Source organism: Nelusetta ayraudi, unplaced genomic scaffold (assembly GCF_046127955.1).
Source record: "Nelusetta ayraudi isolate G7.1 ecotype Tasmania unplaced genomic scaffold, CSIRO-AGI_Nayr_v1 ptg000017l, whole genome shotgun sequence".
Classification (NCBI taxonomy): Eukaryota; Metazoa; Chordata; class Actinopteri; order Tetraodontiformes; family Monacanthidae; genus Nelusetta; species Nelusetta ayraudi.
This window is the reverse complement of record NW_027466067.1, coordinates 8,626,696-8,645,000: the sequence shown is the minus strand read 5'-3', so window position 1 is coordinate 8,645,000 and position 18,305 is coordinate 8,626,696. Positions and strand designations below refer to the sequence as shown.

Here is an 18,305-nt window from a genome sequence, read left to right as displayed (position 1 = left end):
AACTAATGAAAACTGAAGCTGAAATTAGCGGTTCCCGTCGGCTGTAACCGAAGCGGGAACAGCCGACGGAGCTGTTGCAACGTCAAACCTACCTCACAGTAGCTGCGTTTCCATTACACCTAGATTTGCGCAAAACCTAAATATCGCAATAAAAATACCTGGCTATGGAAACACTTCGAAAAACCTCTCAAATGTCGCTGAAAGGTTTTGACGCTCTCATGAGGTGGTTTTTCAGACGTAGCGATATAGAGGAATATCGCAAAAGTGTCATGGAAAGACTGTTTCGCAGTTACACGTACGGGGTCACGTGGCCAGTTCACTTTGAGTGAAAATGGCAAGTTATATTGGGACGGAGGAGGAGACAGAATATTTTTCCAAGTAATCAAAGAGAAAAATATAACCACCATTCTTGACAGCAAACAAACGTAAACAAACAAAAGCAATTCTCATAAAATCTCGCAGGACGGGATTTTACGAGATTTCCGGCCTATGCACTTCACACCATTCAAACGACTGCAAATCGCTATTTTCAAAATATCGCCTTTATTTTCCAAAAAACTGTAATGGCAAAGCAGCCAGTGAACCCTGTGGTGGGAGATCAATAATTGTTGCTTCTCAAGAAAAAAGAAAAAGAAAGTGTACCTTTCATTCTTCGTTCGTTCGTTCGACAGCTAACGAAAACTAGTGGCGGCGCTAGCAAAGAAAACCCGGGCCTCACATGGCACTAGAGGAATTCGAATTATTGCCATAGTCCGATTATGATCGGGGAACTCACGTGCATGTAAACACCTTAGTCCGATTATGATCGGAGTTTGAGAACTCCGATTGGAATCGGAGAACTCCGACTGAGACACCCAGATAATGCAATTGGAATTCGAATTTCTCTGCCATGTATACGCCTCAGTCGGACTATTAACTGGACAATGCGTGTGCGCACGCGTCACGCCTCCCTCATGGCCGCAGAACTGCATCGTCTAACAAAACAGACGGCGCGAAAAATCGGAGAAACAACCTGGCAAACGCGAATAAGAATGTTCACTTTTTGGAGAGAGAATGAGACCGGGCTGATGCTTTCTCTTCTAAAAGAGATTGACATATTAAAATACATGGATGGACGGAAAACGCGCAACGGAGACATTTTTAAAAAGGTAGCGCAGCAAATACAGGGCTCCGGCTTTGCACACATCCCTGAACAAATAGTTCGTATTTCTATTTCTACCTTTTCGTTCACATTTTTTCCAAGTTAGAAGTTTGACTTTGTAAATAAAAGCACACCAAAGAGATGTTTTTCTGATTTGTTTTTACTTTTCTAAATTCGCTGTTTTTCTGCTGGAGCCGGCGTGCAGCGGCACGAGCTTCCTCCGCGGTCGGCACATTAATGAGCGCGTGTATGACTGAAGACACCGTTCCTTTGCAAAACCTGTACACAAACGTTTTAGCTGTGGATTTGTGCACTGCAAACTGGTTTGCAACGACGCGGTATTCCGCAAAGCTAGCCAGTCTGTATAAAACAGTGGCGGTTCTCGCCTGGAGGGGAATTGGCGCTCTAACAGTCAACTCCGAGGGGCCTAAAACATCTTCCATCAGTCCACAAAGTTTGTCGAATGATCCGCGCGTCATTCGGAAATTGTCTTTCCATTCCGTGTCCGAAAACTCCTTCAATGCGACCCAGTCTGTGCTCCGAACCCGCGTCCAACAAGAACGAGAGTTTCGGGTCCGTAGCGACGGCACAAAGCGTAGCATCGAAGACATTGTGTTGTTGTAGCCCCCCAACAGCAAAACGACGTTCGTGTCTGCCTTTTAAAATCACCATGAGTACGAGAAATAGGGTGCACCTTATCTGCAAAGTGACACGTACATTATGAACTATCGCTCCATATCATAATGATTTCATATGTCAACCGAAAGCAGCTGACCAGCTGAAAAGACTCACTCCACCCCCTAGTGTTGGGAGGATCACACGTTCCCGTCAATAATTAGAATTTCTCAGCTGCATGTATACGGGGGGGCAAGGTGAGAACTCCGATTGGACGAGAAAACCGAATTATTGCTCAGTGCGATTAAGCCCTGTATGTAAGCGCATTGAGAGAGACCAGGTTAAACGCACCTCCTCGCACCTCCGACCTCGGATTAGTGGGGGTGGGGAGGGTGTCAAGGGTGGGCTCACATCCCTGGAAGTGTGTCGGCCGCAGGTGTCCCGCTGCCCGTGCGCGCAGGTAGGACGGAGCCCCTCGTCCAATCCTCCTTCCAAGAGGAAACGATTGCGGACGAGAAGGAACTGCGGAGACAGATGGAAACAGAGGGGCTTCCCTGCATTGCCCTCTCTTCTTCCTCCTCCTCCTCTTCCTCCTCCTCCTGCCGTCCCCTCCCCTCCGCAGGGCTGGGTGGCCAGACCGGAAGTGCTCCCCTCCCCCCTCCGCGCGCTTATGTAAACGGAGAAGCAGAGAAAGAGAGAGGGGGGGAGAGCTATTTTTAACCCGTGCGAGCTGCAGAAGGAGAAAGAATGAGCGACTGTGTTTAGCGGAGAGGCGGCTCCAGCCTCGGCGTTTGTCAAACTAAAAAGTCGAGCAGAGAGACCGGCGGCGGCGGTGGCGGCGGCGGCCTCGGCTCCTCCGCGGAGGCCACTGCCTCCGCCGCCGCCGCCGCCGCCGCTGCCCGGAAGAAAGATCCTCACTGTCCCGCGTTTCTCCCCCGACCGACGGCCCGACGATAAGAACCCATCGTGTCTCTGGCCTCTGATGTCTGGGCTTTTGTTTTGTTTTTCTGTTCGATATCATTCACACGTTCTCCTAATACGGTCGTTCCACTTTGTTTTTCCCGAGGACGTCCTCTGGTCACGTGGACGCCTCACGCCCACGGCCGTGCATCCTTCAGGAGGAATTTGCAGACCTACGGCCCAATCGCCTCCACTTTTTTTTTTTAATTTACTTATTCATCTTTTTATCGGGATGCACCAATACCATTTTTTTTTTTACAGATTTTTTTTTTTTCCCGTACTCACCGATACCGAGTACTTAATAAGTCCATCACACGTTATGGGATTACTTTGATATTCCATTTTTTCCACAAATGTTCTGTTTTGAACAACATTCCCCAGCGTGTTTTTTCGAGAACAGGTTTCACTGCAGTGCAAAAACAAATTGGGTAACAAAATTGTCATGTACATACTGTACATAAACAACTGGTATCGGCACACACTCAACCCCAGTATAAGCACCGATACCCGATACTAGTGACATTGCATCCCTAATTCTTTTCCTATCATCTGTTTCAATTATGCAATTTCACAAGGCTTCCTAACTGCGATTAAACAATTCCTTAATAGAACTTAAAATTGAAAGAAAATCTAAGGAAGCAAAATGAACTCCGTTCTTGTCCGACGGCACAGTTGCCGTCGACCTGCATCAGTCGGCAGTTTTGTGCGAGAACGAACGTTCTTGCACTTCAGCGGATACCCACCCTGTTTTGGCTTCCAAGAACAAAAATTTCAACAGGCCTCACACACGGCGCCACACCGGAATCCATGTACGCAGATTCCGTTTGCGTCCACGTCGTCTCCGCTGGGAGAGAAGCGACGGGACGATCCAGGATTTAAACCCGCGCTGATCGGCGCCAAGACGCTAACCGCCTGCTTCCTGCCGTTCTCGGGGTACGACGCTCGCCCCGCGATTGACCAAATCGATCTGGCGTTTTGTTTTGTTTTTTTTTTGTCACACGAACCAACATGGCTTCTCCAGAGATGGTTGCTGTGAGAATCCCAGCAGCTCGGCAGTTTGTGAAAGCCTCTGGGAAAGACGCGACACCACCCAAATCGCTGGCGTGGCGAATGGCGGGTTAGCGATTGAACGCTGTAGCCAGTAAAGTGTGAGTGGAATCGTCAGTCTTGGACTGCAAGATGGAATAATAGCAAACATTCTGGGAGCGAGTGGTGCACGGGCCTGGTTAACAAGCTTCACGGGCCGCAATATGGCCCCCGGCTCGTAGCTTGCCCATGCCTGAGCTAGCAGCTTCGCCCCCGGTGTTTTTGCTAGGACTCCGGCTTGTTGTTGTGTGGTGCTGGTGACTGAACTAACTTTGCTCCGTCACTACTTGATGCTCTGAAAGGGGTTTTCCTCGCACTTCCTCCAACTCATCTCACCAAGTCAGATTCCGACTTGGTTAAAAGCGATTCTCGTCCTTTTGTTCCTCCTGCTCTGTCGCTTCCCTCCGTCCTTGGCGCTTTTTTTCTTCTTCAAACCCGCTCCATTCTCCGCATTTCTCTTTCTCTTTCGGGCCGCTCTCTCCTCTTTCTTTCTCTCCCTCCCTCCCTCCCTCCCTTTTTCCCCATTTTCTTTCCTGTCCGCACGCCTCTCTCCGCTCTCCCTCTGTCTGTCTCTCCCTCCTCCCTCCCTCCCTCCCTCTTTCTGGCCTCTCTCCAGTCGCGCAAGATTTGGAGCTGATTGTCTATTTATAGCGCCCGTGGTTCTGTCGCCATGACAACCAAGCTGGAGGCCAGGGCGCCAGGGAGCTATTTTTGGAGCAGCGCTGTAATGTCAGACACAGCCTTCTCTCTCATTCTTTCTCTCCCTCCCTCCCTCGCTCCCTCTCTTTCTCTTCTACCAGAATGTGCTGTGTGCGCGTGTGCGTGCGTGCGTGTGTGTGTTTGGTTAAGGATCGGCCGGTCCGCTCGGCATAAGCGCGCGGCGAAGGAGCGACGAGCCTCTCTATCTCTGGGCTTTTCCCACCAGCACCATTTTCTGACTTTCTCCGTCTTTTCCGCTGTAGCAGCAGCAGCAGCAGCAGCTGTTTTCAGTGAAAATCCCAAATCACAATTGTTGTTTTTTAAGCGGAGGCCGATCGATGGGGCCGGTCCGCTGCACGATGCCGATAAGGCCTGACTGGCACCCAGCGTTGTTTGGGTGCGACGGTCCTTTCATGAAATAAACGCGAGAGTTTGACACGCACTTTTACGGCGGCTAGCGTCTCTTCCCGAACAAGCCACTCCCCTGAATTCTTCTCCTTCTTTTGAATTGAAAGAAGAAAACCGGAAGCGGCCGCACCAGTTTGGTTGAATATCGTTGAAAACAGGAATCGTTCAGTGTCTTGAATGTGACGACGGTCGCAGCTGCGGCGGCGCCTGTGTGGGGTTTGTTTTCTCATTTGGCCTCTCGCACACAAGCGGCCAGCCATCCTAAAATGTACTCGATTAAATAGGCTTAATTGATTACATGTATGAATTACAACAAAATTGTATGATTTAGTTCAGTTTTTTTAATTAAAATTGATTTGCTTTTTAAATTGCATAAAGCCAGAATGTAATTGTATTGAGCTGAGTAGACTGGAGTTGTCTTCTTCTCCTTCTTCTTCATGTGTCTCTGATTATTGCAGTGTCTCTTTTCTTTTGAAGAGAACCGTCAACTCCCGTCCTGATGCTGATTTCTTTGTGTAGTAAAAGGAAGTAATGAGTTGGCAAGTTTTCACCCTGTGTGTGTGTGTGTGTGTGTGTGTGTGTGTGTGTGTGTGTGTGTGTGTGTGAGATGTCCGACCTGGTTAATCCCTCCTACCTCTTACCGGCGCTTTAACCAGCTGAATGGGCCAGCGAGGCCGCCGCTGGTCCGCCTGCCTGCCTGCCTGCCTGCCTGCCTGCCTGCCTGCCTGCCTGCGTGCTGCTGCTGCTGCTGCTCCGCATGCTTCTGCCTCTCGCGCAGCCTCTGGATTCCTCCAGCGTTTCGCTCGAAATCGCAAAAGGGGGATTTTTGTCGAGGGGGAAAAATAGAACTCCGTCCTCTCGTTGCTCTGTATTCATTAGCTTCCTGTTTCCCCGCTAGAACGAGCTTTCTGTCTAATTTATAAATATGCAAAGTGGATAGAGGAAGTGCTGCATTTTGCTTCGGCAGAATTGAAAGTAAAAATAACTTGCCCCTTGTTGTTCAATTGTTTATTATTGTTTTGGTTTATTTTGTTTTTATAGTATTTCTGGTTAATGTGCTTTTCAACCTGTTCAATATTTGCTCATGTTCATAAGGAAACTTAATAGGTAATAGCTAATGCAATGCACAGGTGCACATTTTTAGTGGCTTCAACGCACTGTGACATAAATATACAATTATATTCATATGTATTTAGATTTGTATATTATTCCATGTCATGCCAGTTAGGCCTTTGGAGAGAAAAAAAAGGTGTACGCTGGGCCTTTAAATTGGAAAACAAAAAGATTTTTTCTCCACGGCTCATTGTTGTATTGGCACGAACAGACACAGACACAGACACACACACGCACGCGCGCGCACATGCGATCCAGAAGCCCCATAAAAAGTGAAAAAGGAACCTCCGTATCTTTTCTTGTAAATACTGGGCTATTTCCAGTGGCCAGACGAGGTCTTGTGTGTATTCAGGGAGTTGAAGTCAGCCTGTCTGCCACCCCAGAATAGCCCCCAAACAGGTTATACATAACCGCGCCGCCCCTCTCTGTTACTACGAGGCACCGGGTTATTATTGGCCTCTTTTTTTTTTTCTATTAGTAGGTAGCGCTGCTTCAAAGAGAAAAAAAAAAAAAAAAAAAAAAGCCAAGCGGTGTGTTTGTCCTGGGCGTGTCAGCGCCTCGGAGCGGCTGGATGTCGGCCGCCGCCATGTTAACACGGCCTTCCTGATTGAGGGTGAAGGCAGGCCAGGCTTCTGGGCCTGAGGGTTCTGGCTGCGTTTGTGTGTGTGTGTGTGTGTGTGTGTGTGTGTGTGTGTGTGTGTGTGTGTGTGTGTGTGTGTGTGGAGGTCGGTCCTCCACCGGGTTCCACCGCCGTCCAATGGCCTCTGTCGGTGTCGGCGTGCCACATAATTCTCTGGTTGCCCAAACAGTTTGTTACCCCCCCCCCCGCTCATCCAACCCGCTCCCTCCCGAGGAGTGATCACTTCTCACCATCATCTGCTGTCGTGCAGCGTGCAGCAAACTCCAGGATATGAAGCTCGATTTGGGATTTTCCTGCCAAAACCTTCTCGGCCTGTGTGTGTGTGTGTGTCTGTGTCTGTGTCTGTGTCTGTGTGTGTGTGAGTGTGTCCGTGTGTGTGTGAGTGTGGAGGTCGGTCCTCCACCGGGTTCCACCGCCGTCCAATGGCCTCCGTCGGTGTCGGCGTGCCACATATTTCTCTGGTTGCCCAAACAGTTTGTTACCCCCCCCCCCCCCCCCCCCCCCCCCCCGCTCATCCAACCCGCTCCCTCCCGAGGCGTCCCTCCTCCTCCTCCCGGGACTCGGTGTCCATCTGTCCACGCTCCTGTCCGTCCGTCCGTCCGTCCGTGGTGGCCGGTGCGCTGCTCCTGCACCCCCTGCCTCCCACCCCAAGTGTGTTACCTGCAGCCCTCCTGTCACATTTCACCCCTGGCCGCCACATTCCCGCTCATCTCAGAGGGTGGTTACATTCCTCGGCCCCCGAGAGGCTGCAGCCGGCATCGCGGGGCCCCGATGCTGGTCAGGATTAGGAGGGGAAAAAAACAAAGACAAAACAAAAACAGTGCGAGAGCAGACGATCGCTTAGAACAAACAACGAAGCAGGCGATGACAGGGATGTAGCTCTTCCTTCCTCATCGGGATCGAAACAGTTAATTCAACAGTTTTGAATGAACTCATTGAAGAGGTGTTGGGAAAATCTTCCACCATTCTTTATTGTTGAGTGGAAAAAACATTATAAATGACAATTTGACCCACTGAAACACAGCTCTTTTCAATTATTTATTGAATATATAGTAATTGCTACAAATGTAACTTTTACAAGATTTTGGATTGTATTTTAGAAATATTAAACATTTTCTGACTTCAGTGGATAATGTTTTTGATGATGTTTTTAGGGTGTAGGCGACAGTTGATCACCACAGAAGCACTGCATTAAAATAAGAAAAACGAATTTAAAAAAAAAGAAGCTTTTTTTTTTTTTATTGAAGAGAGGTTTTAAGTTATTCCACTTTAGATCCTGTTTTAACTGAAGTACATTGCTGCCCAACTCTATCATTTAACCAGTGATACTCTCACAACAATGGCATTAAAAAATTAGAATTGAGAAACACATCAAATAAAAAAATCCTAAATGATCTTCCAAATTTCTTGGGTTTTTGATTACACACAATTTAATATAAATGTATTACCAGGATAGAATTCAAATGATTAATTTTAGACTTCTTTATCGAATTATTTACTTGTTTAATGCTTTCCATTTAAAATTGTAGCAATTTTTTTATTATTATTATTATTCCATTTTGGTGAATAACTAATTTAATTTTTAGGATTCAAAATAATATTTGGTGATTATAACTAATGCACATAGTAAGATTTAAAATGGTGAAGGGAATAATTCCTTGTTGTGATGATCTGAATATAAACATCTCATCAAGCATAACCTGACGACTTATTGTTGTACTTATGGAATTGTCCGCTTTATTGCTATTGTGTTATTGCTTGTTTTTTTTTGTGTGTGTTTTTTTTGTACTTTTATTTGAATTTCGAGACAACCACTCGGGCTGTGCCGGTGCAGTGAGAGGCTCCTCCAGTGTTTGGTCACATGACCGCCAGGTCGGCAACGCACAGGTGGAAGTGGATTCCGATGAGCAAGGACGCGTGCAAGCGCTGCTCACTCAAACTCGCACGATATCTCCCACGTGGTTCTGTTTGCCGTGATTATTAGTAGTTGTTGCGAATGTTGCAGCCCTTTAGGAAACAAACAAGGCCGTCTCAGTTTTCATCACGTCTGACACTGCACTTCTGTTTTTTGTCAAATTATCATCCTAGAAAAATAGGCTTTTCTCTCAGTCGCTGGGATAAAATAGACGGGACGAAAACCTGACGTGACCTCACCAACAGTAGCTGTGTTTCCACGACAGTTTTTCGCAAAATAAATGCGATATTTCTTAAATTTTTCGACAAAGTGCAATTGCAATTTGCCGGCGTTTCCATTGAATGGCGTGAAGCGCATAAGCCATAAAAATCTCGTCCCGCGAGAATTCTCGTAATTCCCGCGAGACTTGCGAGAATGACGTTTGATCACGTTTGTTTGCTGTCAAGAATGGTTGTTATATATTTCCTTTGATTAATTGTAAAAAAAAAATATTCTGTCTCCTCCACCGTCCAAACACAACGCGTCATTTTCACTTGAAGTGAACTGGTCACGTGACCACCGTGCGCCGCGACATACCTCTATATCGATGCGCCTGTGAAACCACCTCACGAGAGCGGCAAAACCTTTCAGCGATACTTGAGAGGGTTTTTTTTTTTTTTTTTTTTTTGAAGTTCAGGCCTTTCCATGACCAGTTTGTTTTATTGCGATGTGTAGGTTTCGCGCAATTCTAGGGGTGATGGAAACCCAGCTACGATTGAAACTACTCCTGGGTCCTCTTAAAAAAAAAATTCAACCTGATACTGTTTCAACGTGGCAGCTGCGAGTTCTCTTTCTAATTCACCTCAAGATAATTCTTTTTGTTTCCCCGAAGCCCCAAACGTGTGAGACTTGTTTCTCGCTCGTTCTGCTCGTCGGCCAACAAACGCAAAAACCAATCCTCGGCGCGGGAAATCGTTTTTTGTCGCGGTTGCGTCAGCCAACAACCGCGTTGTTTGTGTCCTCACACACTCGGCGTCCCTGCGTCGCTCCCGGCGCACAGTATCTCAGCTGCGCACGTACTCGCTCACGTCAGTTGGTCAGCCGCCGTCCGTCCAACTCGGCCTCCTGAAAAGCCCGCTCAATGTCGCTTCGCGGCCTCGCTGCCAGGTGACCCCGATGCGGTCGTCGCGAGGGAGGGAAAAAACGACGACGACAACAACGACGACGCTGCGTCCCGCGCGCTCATATCTCGAGCGGCGGCGGCGGCGGCGGCGAAATGTAGGTCAGTCCGTCGGAACAATTAGCTGGCATTTGGGCAGGAAGGCAGGCGGGCGCGCTGCAAGTGTGAGTGAGCAGCGTGGGCCTGCTCGCTCGCTCGCCCACGCACATGTGAGCGAGCCAGCGAGCGAGCGCGCACACCTCTCCTCCCCCTCCTTCGCCCCCCCCCCCCCTCCTCCCTCCCTCCCTCCCTCCTGCGTGAGCTCTACTACAGCAGCTCCATTGACGAGGCCGCTCGGCTGCTGCCGCTGCTGCCGCTGCTGGTGTGACTCAGACACACGGGCTGCCTCTGATCTCGCTCTCCATCGAAGCGCACTCCCCCTGGCGGCCGTTTAGGAAACTGCACCCTCTGTCTTTTTTTTTTTATTCTCCCCCCCCCCTTCCCTCCCTCGACCTCCCTTTGCTGCCGGGATTGTGCGTGTCTGCGGCTGACTCGCCGTGCGTTTATTTGTTTGTTTTTTGAATAGGATTTTGATTTTCAACCATTTAGAACAACACAACACCTTCCCACCCACAAAACAACACAATGCCTGACTAAAATCAAACAAAGACACACAACATTTACAACCAACAACAAAACACACACACACACACACACACACACACACACACACACACACACTAATAACAAATAGCTCAACCTCCACATCTTTACATCTGGCCATACAATACAAAATACTATCATTGTCAACTCATATACGCCTGTATGAATGAATGAATGAATTTTATTATTGTGTCATGTCCAAATAGGATTTTTTTTATATATAATTATAAGGCACCACAAAAACTGTATTAAATCAGAACGTTCACTTCCTGTAGATGACGCCACAATTCGTATGAGGTTAACACCTGAATAAAGGAGTCAATACAATACAAGAACAACAGAGTTAATGTGTCACCTAAATGTACTTTTTGTTCTCCTGGCCCAGGCTTCCTCGAAATATTCGCCAGTCTGCATCATTCAGCCACATCAAATCCACAGTTTCCCACCTATCAAACGACTTCTGACGTCACTCATGGTACAAAGGGCAATAAAACAATAAGTGTAACTCATTCTCAACGTCAATGTCCCAGCAGTCACAGAGTCTTTCTTCTTCTGGGGCACCCCGGTCGCGTTTCCGGGTGCAGGGGCAGGACTCCCGAGCGGAGCTGAGCGCACAATGACGTGTTAATGTATTATAATAAAAATGAATAAAAAATAAAAGGGAACAAAAACAGAGCATGTTCGCCGTGCATTTGTTTCAGATCCTAACCACGTGTTCTTTTCTGTTCTCTCTGCCCTGCAGCTTCCTGGACCGGGTGGAGGTGGTCAGGCAGAACGACTACACACCCACCGACCAGGTGGGACATTTTCAAGAGTTGTTGCGTTGCACGATCCCTCGTCCCCGCGCTCCTCCCGTGCTTTGACGCTCTGCTTTTCCTCCTCTCGTCACTTAGGACCTGTTGAGATGCCGAGTTCTCACATCTGGAATCTTCGAGACGAAATTCCAAATAGACAAAGTCAATTTCCAGTAAGTGGCCGCAGAGATGACACCGCGCCGTCAGGCCGTGGTGAACGAAAGCCCGTTTTACTTTCAGATGTCTGGTTTTCATGCTGGGGCCGCTTTGTACGATTGGTTGTCCCAAAAAAAAAAAAAAAAATGTTTGAAAGATCCAGAATTAAGAGTTAATCTTTTTGTTACTGTCATGCACAAGTCGGGTTTTAAACAAGCCCTGATGTTGACTAAACGTTTGGCTTCCTCTGTCTCAGCATGTTCGATGTTGGTGGTCAGAGGGACGAACGCAGGAAATGGATCCAGTGTTTTAACGGTAGGACGTTTTATTTTGGTGAAACCCTTTTAACGGCCTAATCGAACCGTGTTTACACTTTACGCAACGGGCGAGCCGCTCTGCGACGGAAATCTCTGACCTTTGGTGTTTTTCGGCGTGCGTGTGGCGCAGACGTGACGGCCATCATCTTCGTGGTGGCGAGTAGCAGCTACAACATGGTGATCCGAGAAGACAATCAGACCAACAGACTACAGGAAGCCCTCAACCTCTTCAAAAACATCTGGAACAACAGGTCAGTCGGTGGCGGCGTTCAGTAATGAGGGAGAAAACGCCTTAACATGAGAATGGAATCATTTCCAATGAGGACCTGATGAAACTTCCACTGCTGGTTCACAGTAACCAGTGGAAGTTCAACCCGTCTGAAATGGGAAACCTATTCGCTTGATAGTGCTAACAACAGGAGTTGATACCTTTGCATGTGTTCAGCTACTGTAATACAGACCCAGGATTATATAATATGACATGACTAGTTAGTTGGACTTGTTTAGCTTCCTTGCTGCCAAATCTTGCCCCAAAATTATTTCCAGTAAACTGTTTAAAAAGTTGCACTTTGCAACAGTTATGTGTGTTTTTGTTTGTTTTGTTTTGTTTTTTTTAGATGACATTTAAACAGAACATATTGGTGATATTTGTGCATCTTGTTTTGTGAAGTTGTACACGTTTGCCATCTCCAGTGCATCCAAGTGTAAATAAGGGAGCTTCTTCCTCATTGGTTTTGTCTGCCAACTTACAGTACGAGTTACAGATAAGCTACGTTCATAGAGAGCCCCACTGTTAGGTGTTTAGCAAACTGGCAGCAGCAAAAACTGGAATTACATCATTTATTTGCTGCCGCAAATTGTTGAATATTTGGGGGGGGGGAAAACATATAACGCATGAACTAAAGTCGATAGAGGAAAAAGACAATTTTCTAACTACTTGAAAAATTGATAAAATCAAATTAATCAATTCTTCATGTGCCTTTCGTTAAACAGTTTAAATTCTGAGCTTTACAATTTTTAATTCAACAGTGTGGTGCCTGTGAAGCATCACTCAACTGACGCAGAATCTGCAGAGCTGTATGCTGTATTTTCCGGGTGAACGTTCGCCGTCCTTCAACCAACTGCTTTGCGTTTCCCCCCAGGTGGCTACGAACAATTTCGGTCATCCTCTTCCTGAACAAGCAGGACCTGCTCGCCGAGAAGGTTTTGGCAGGAAAATCCAAAATCGAGGATTACTTCCCGGAGTTTGCACGCTATACTACACCAGATGATGGTGAGAAGTGATCACAGATATCCGAGGGCGACCAAGAAAGCGCACACACACACACACGCACACACACACGCACACACACACACACTCATTCAGGAGTTGCCGTGTGGATGCCTCAAGTGGGTGTGACTGATCGTGCGGGCGGCGTCTCCAGCTCTGTGTTTTCCAGGAAGCATGTCTGATCATAATATCAGGCTTTGAGCGTTTCAAAGAAACATTTAGGGCAAAATCCAGCAGCGAAACAGCCGGAACACCGCCGAGGTCTGTTGGCAGTACAGTGCGCCCACACACTGCTCCTGGCCTATCGTCTTTATCTGTCTAGACTCTCCTTATATCAATAGCAGAGCTGAAATGTCAAAGCACAACGGGGCCAATATGCAGAGACAAAAACCACATTATCAGAAAATAAATCAACAACAAATCACAAGACCTCACCCTGAATATCTTCTGTCAGCGCGGCATCTAAATTTGTCATCGACGCTCCGGAAGCCACAGACGAGGCCCGCAGGCCGCTGGCCTTCAGTGAGTGACCAGCCAGGAGTCAGTCAGGAGTAGTGAAGTCCTCCCGGTGTATCCAGAGAAATGGCAGCCAGGAACTTTTACAGGTTGAGGTGGCCTGTGGAGCAGGAACAGTGATGGTGCAGGCATGATATATGTACTGACCAGATTTCTTCTTCTGCTTCTCCAACAGCCATACCAGAGCCGGGCGAAGATCCTCGCGTCACAAGGGCAAAGTACTTTATTCGGGATGAGTTTCTGGTACGTAGAAGCCCGTTTCGATTTCAAAGTTTCACTATTGTTACTGTTGTTGCAATACAGAGAAGAGTTATTCGCAGAACATCTAACATTTAAAAAAAAAAAAAAACAAAACAAAAAAACAGTCTTGAAGCTTTATTTAGAGAAGCAACTTTTAAAGCGAAGAGGCCCTATTATGGCCATTTCCAGATTGACTAATTTAATTCTGGTCTACTTTCAACAATAAACAAGGTTCGTTTGGTCCCCTAGTTCGAGCTGCACGGGTCTCACAGAACAAGCCTTCCTCTCTCAGCCTGTAGAGGCTGTTTTGGCTCTCTCCGCCCCTCCCCTACCTGCTCCAGAGGCGTAGCTGTGATAATCAGCTCCCCCTCTTACGTAAAATGTGGAGCAAATTCCGAACAAGCGCTCTTTCTTTGTCCGCGACGTGTTAGTTGGCATGTCAGTAAAGCAAAAAGACACGTCATGTTCAATTAATATCGTAACCTCGCGCAGCACCTGGATCGTGCCTCCATCTTACCGGCCTCCAGCAGACAAAACAAAATTCTTTGAGTTGCCCTGGATGTGTGTGAGAGGACAGTATCTTGCTGATGATACACCCAGTTTTGACCCGTATGGAAGGGTGCATGTGCAGGTGGGAGCGTGTGGGTTAATGTAGCGCTGAGAGAAATTGCACTTGGAGACTCAAGAGTGATTCTTACTGCGATATATGTGGCTTTTCAAAACCACTCGAGGTGCTGCTACTGCTTTTGTCCACAGGGGGTGCTAGAATCAACAACAACAATTCCACAAAGTTGCTTTTCGTTGTCGTGTTACAGTGGAAGTTGTGAGACGATGCGGCCAAACTTTTTTTTAGTAGCCATGTTGACAATTAAAGGTACAGAGTGTAAAATCTTTAAGGAAGCCCGTCTGGCAGAAGGTCCAACGTGTTAAATTTGGCTTGATTTATGATTTTTATATTGGGAAAAGCTTCACATACTGCCCATACGTACATTAATAAACGTGTATAATCACAGTAAAAAATAAATATTGTGTTTTTATTTCTTTTTCATGAATATAATTTTTTCCTTATTTTTGCACTACTTTTTGTTGCTGTTATGCCATTTTCCCCAATGTGGGATTAATTAAGTTTCTATTCTATTCTAAATAAAAATCATAAATCAAGCCAAGTTTTACACACTGGACCTTTAATATGTAGTCAGACTTCAGACCCCCCCCCAAAAAAATATCTGAGCATTTAAATTTTTACATTTCGTACATAAGAAAACCAGTTTGAAAGATGCTGAGAATGATTCACTCAGCTCTGCTGGACCCAAAAGCAGGCAGTCACCTGCTCCCTCTGCCTTGTGCCCCCCCCCCGCAGAGAATCAGCACGGCCAGCGGCGACGGGCGACACTACTGCTACCCGCACTTCACCTGCGCCGTCGACACGGAAAACATCCGCCGCGTCTTCAACGACTGTCGCGACATCATCCAGCGGATGCACCTCCGGCAGTACGAGCTCTTGTGATGGGCGGGGCCACGCCCGCTCCTGACGACGCGACCTGACCCGTGCGTCCCCAGCCCCTCCCCTACCCCCGCCCTCCTTACGACTAGTGAACCCAACTGCCCCTCCCAGTACACCGCTTCAAACCCGAACTTTGACAGACAAGCGAGCAAATCAGCGAGCAACTTCCCACTTTTCTCCTTCCCTCCCCTCCAGCAAAAAAAAAGAAAAAAAAGAAGAAAAGTCCAGCTTCTCCCAGCAGCGAGAACTGAGGGGAACCACGTGAGCTACTTGTCTGGCTGTACCCCCCCCCCCCCTCCTCCCCGCCGGTGGGAGACGAACAAAGCAGGAGTCCCTCGGTGAAGGCCGACCCTTCGCGTTCAGCTCCGTCCGAGGATCCGATTTATCATTTGAACATGCGCTCCACATCCGGGAGCCTCCTCTTCCTCCTCCTCCTCCTCCTCCTATTCCTCTTCCCATAAGTTGCAAAAGCCTCACATCAGACGCAGACCCCACCACACCCCTCTCCCCTCACCCTCCCCGCCCTCATCCTCGCATCGGCAGGGGCTGGAACTGCTGAACGCGGCCGCCTGAGAGGGAACAGGACGCACGCTCAGGACACCAGGAAGAGGAGGAGGAGGAGGAAGCGGAGAGCCGACGAGGCCCCGACATTCAGCCGCGCAGATGGCGTTGACTCTTTCTTTTCGAGGCACCAGTTGAGGAAGGAAGGCCAGGATAAAAAAAAAAAGACAAAAAGGAAAAGAAAAAAAAAAGGATGAAGATGAAATATCATAAAATGCATAAATCCATGCATACCAGTGAACTTCATGCAGTGCAAAAAATCCAAGCTATATATATAGATATTTATATATGTGTGTATATAAATATGTATATATATAAATATATATAAAAATATAAATATTATATATTCCTGTAACAACACAATTTAGCTTTTAAGTTTTTTTTTGCCCCATGTTGTGTGTCGGTTTGCACTGTGTGATCATCCTTAACATCTTTTGTACACTCACCCTCCCACCCCCGGCACTCTGCCCCACACACACACACACACACACACACACTCCCTCGCACCCCTCCTCCCCGCTGCTATTCGACAGAAATACTCAACATGTGGCAAGCGAAGGCGGAGTCGTATTCAAAGGCAAAGGCAATGAAAAATGAAAGCATTTAGTATAAGACGACAAAACAACAAGTTCAATCTGGGACCCCCCACCCCCTCCCCACACACACACACACACACACTCCATAAAATGTCCTCCATCACCCGTCAGCACCCTGACTCCTCCCCCTTCAACCCCCCCCAATCTCCCCAGCTTTAAGTCCGTCTGTCTTTATTTTACTGCTGGACTATTATTCTTGTACAGACTGTAAAATGTATTATTTTGTACTTTATTGAAGAAAAAGAAGAAGAAGAAGAAGAAGAAAAAAAAGACAAATTAACTTGTAGAAGATCCCTGTGCCTTGATCACGACTGTACGTGTACAAATGAGCTAATATGTAAGTTATGTTTCACTGCGCTGTACAGCTACGACGGGTCCGTCCCACCTCGTCCATGCTAGCTCGCCCCTCCGCCAGAGGCTGAGGGCGGAGGGGCCCATCGGACCAAGGCAGAGGCCTTTTGTCTGTTGCTTCTTTTTTTTTTTCCCCATCCGCCCCCCCCCTCCCCCCCTTGTTTGTTTGTTTGTTTATGAATAATTTGTTTTAGTTTGACGCTCTCATCTGGTTTATATGATAGGAATCGGGAAAAAAAAAAAACATATTATGGGGGGGGGGGGGGGGCAACGATGATCAGACACACCACCTTTAATGCTGTCTAGTGAAAGATACTGAACCATAACACAATTTAATATATATAAAATATATTTCAGATTTTATATTTTATATATATGTGTACTGTACACCTATATCTATCTCCCTTATGAGCTGTTCCCCAGGGTTCCTTTGCTTTCTGTCAATAACGCCTGCATACGTTGTGCAGGAGGAGGCGATTCTGGGTGCAGTGAGATGGATATCATTTTCTCGTTTTTTTCTCTCTTCTCTTTTTTTATTTTCTTTTTTTTTTTATTTAGCTTTAACTCTTTCCGAGGAGAGGAATATCCAGTTGCAAAATGTTGCTTGTTTCTACATAAACCAAATTCTTTTTGCTTAAACAAGAAGAAACTGTCGTGTTTTTGTTTGCTTCATTCTCTCACTGAGTTCCCTTGTTTGCACCGCAGGCGCACTATAACACACACGTTGACGTTTGGCCCTCCAGCGCTAACCGAATACAGATGATGATATTTAGATGTAGTTTTAAAACCACATATGTGTCCAATTTTACTTCATCAACATCAGAAATTCTGAAATCATTTTCCAAGTGAAAGTTTGAAAACACAAATGAAAACATCTGGATGTTTAATATTAGCATTATAGCTTGAAGTAAGTTTTTGATGTTTTTTTCACATCAGACTTTTCATTTTCTCTGGTGTTCCAAACCACAGTGATTTTCTAGGGTCCTGACTGTTCTTCTACAAATGATGCCTGGGAAGTGTACACATTCTGATGTGGTCTGCAGCTTCTGAGAGACAAACATACCAGTTCATTTATACTCTGTGAGGTGTCTGAAATCTGTCTGAAAATCTTAGCAAGTGTACAAACACTAAGGAGTAGATGAGCAATACCAAGTGGAGCTGTATACACAAGTAAAATCGCAACACACTTTTTACACATTTGTCTAATTCCCACTTCATTGCCTCTAACAAAAAATGTCCTGCATGTGCCGACATGATACCTTTTATAGTGATGTGAGTCCCCTGGATTGAAAGCCTTCACATCAGGCTGCAGAAATAAGCTAAAATAAATTCATATTTATTATCTAAATCTATTGTATCACTTTGAATACAAAAACCCAGCCATTTCTCCTTTGCACTTGATGTTTGTGTAAGTGTGCTAGTGTGTGAGCTTTCTTTATCTATTTTTGTACATAAGCAGTTTTAAACGGATTAAAACTAAATGCATAGCAAGTATGTAACGTTTGGCAGGATATATTTGAATCTAAACGGTGAATGGCAGAAGTACCAAGAAAAGGCTGGAATTTTAATAATAACAACTGGACGTGTACCTGTCCTGGACCTAAGGATACTAAAACTGGTCA

The 18,305-nt window shown here is 46.6% G+C and overlaps 1 protein-coding gene across 1 annotated transcript in view; it reads left to right on the top strand.

Annotated features, from left to right (window-relative positions):
• LOC142887518 (guanine nucleotide-binding protein G(s) subunit alpha-like) overlaps window positions 1–16,312 on the top strand; it is a 29,840-nt gene extending 13,528 nt beyond the window's left edge. Inside the window, exons 6-12 of the mRNA XM_076025230.1 lie at window positions 11,121–11,175; window positions 11,272–11,345; window positions 11,585–11,643; window positions 11,776–11,896; window positions 12,788–12,918; window positions 13,607–13,674; window positions 15,032–16,312. Of these exons, the coding sequence (XP_075881345.1) occupies window positions 11,121–11,175; window positions 11,272–11,345; window positions 11,585–11,643; window positions 11,776–11,896; window positions 12,788–12,918; window positions 13,607–13,674; window positions 15,032–15,178 (655 nt within the window). The 3' untranslated portion in view covers window positions 15,179–16,312. The remainder of the gene's footprint in view (window positions 1–11,120; window positions 11,176–11,271; window positions 11,346–11,584; window positions 11,644–11,775; window positions 11,897–12,787; window positions 12,919–13,606; window positions 13,675–15,031) is intronic.
• Window positions 16,313–18,305: the final 1,993 nt, after the last annotated feature.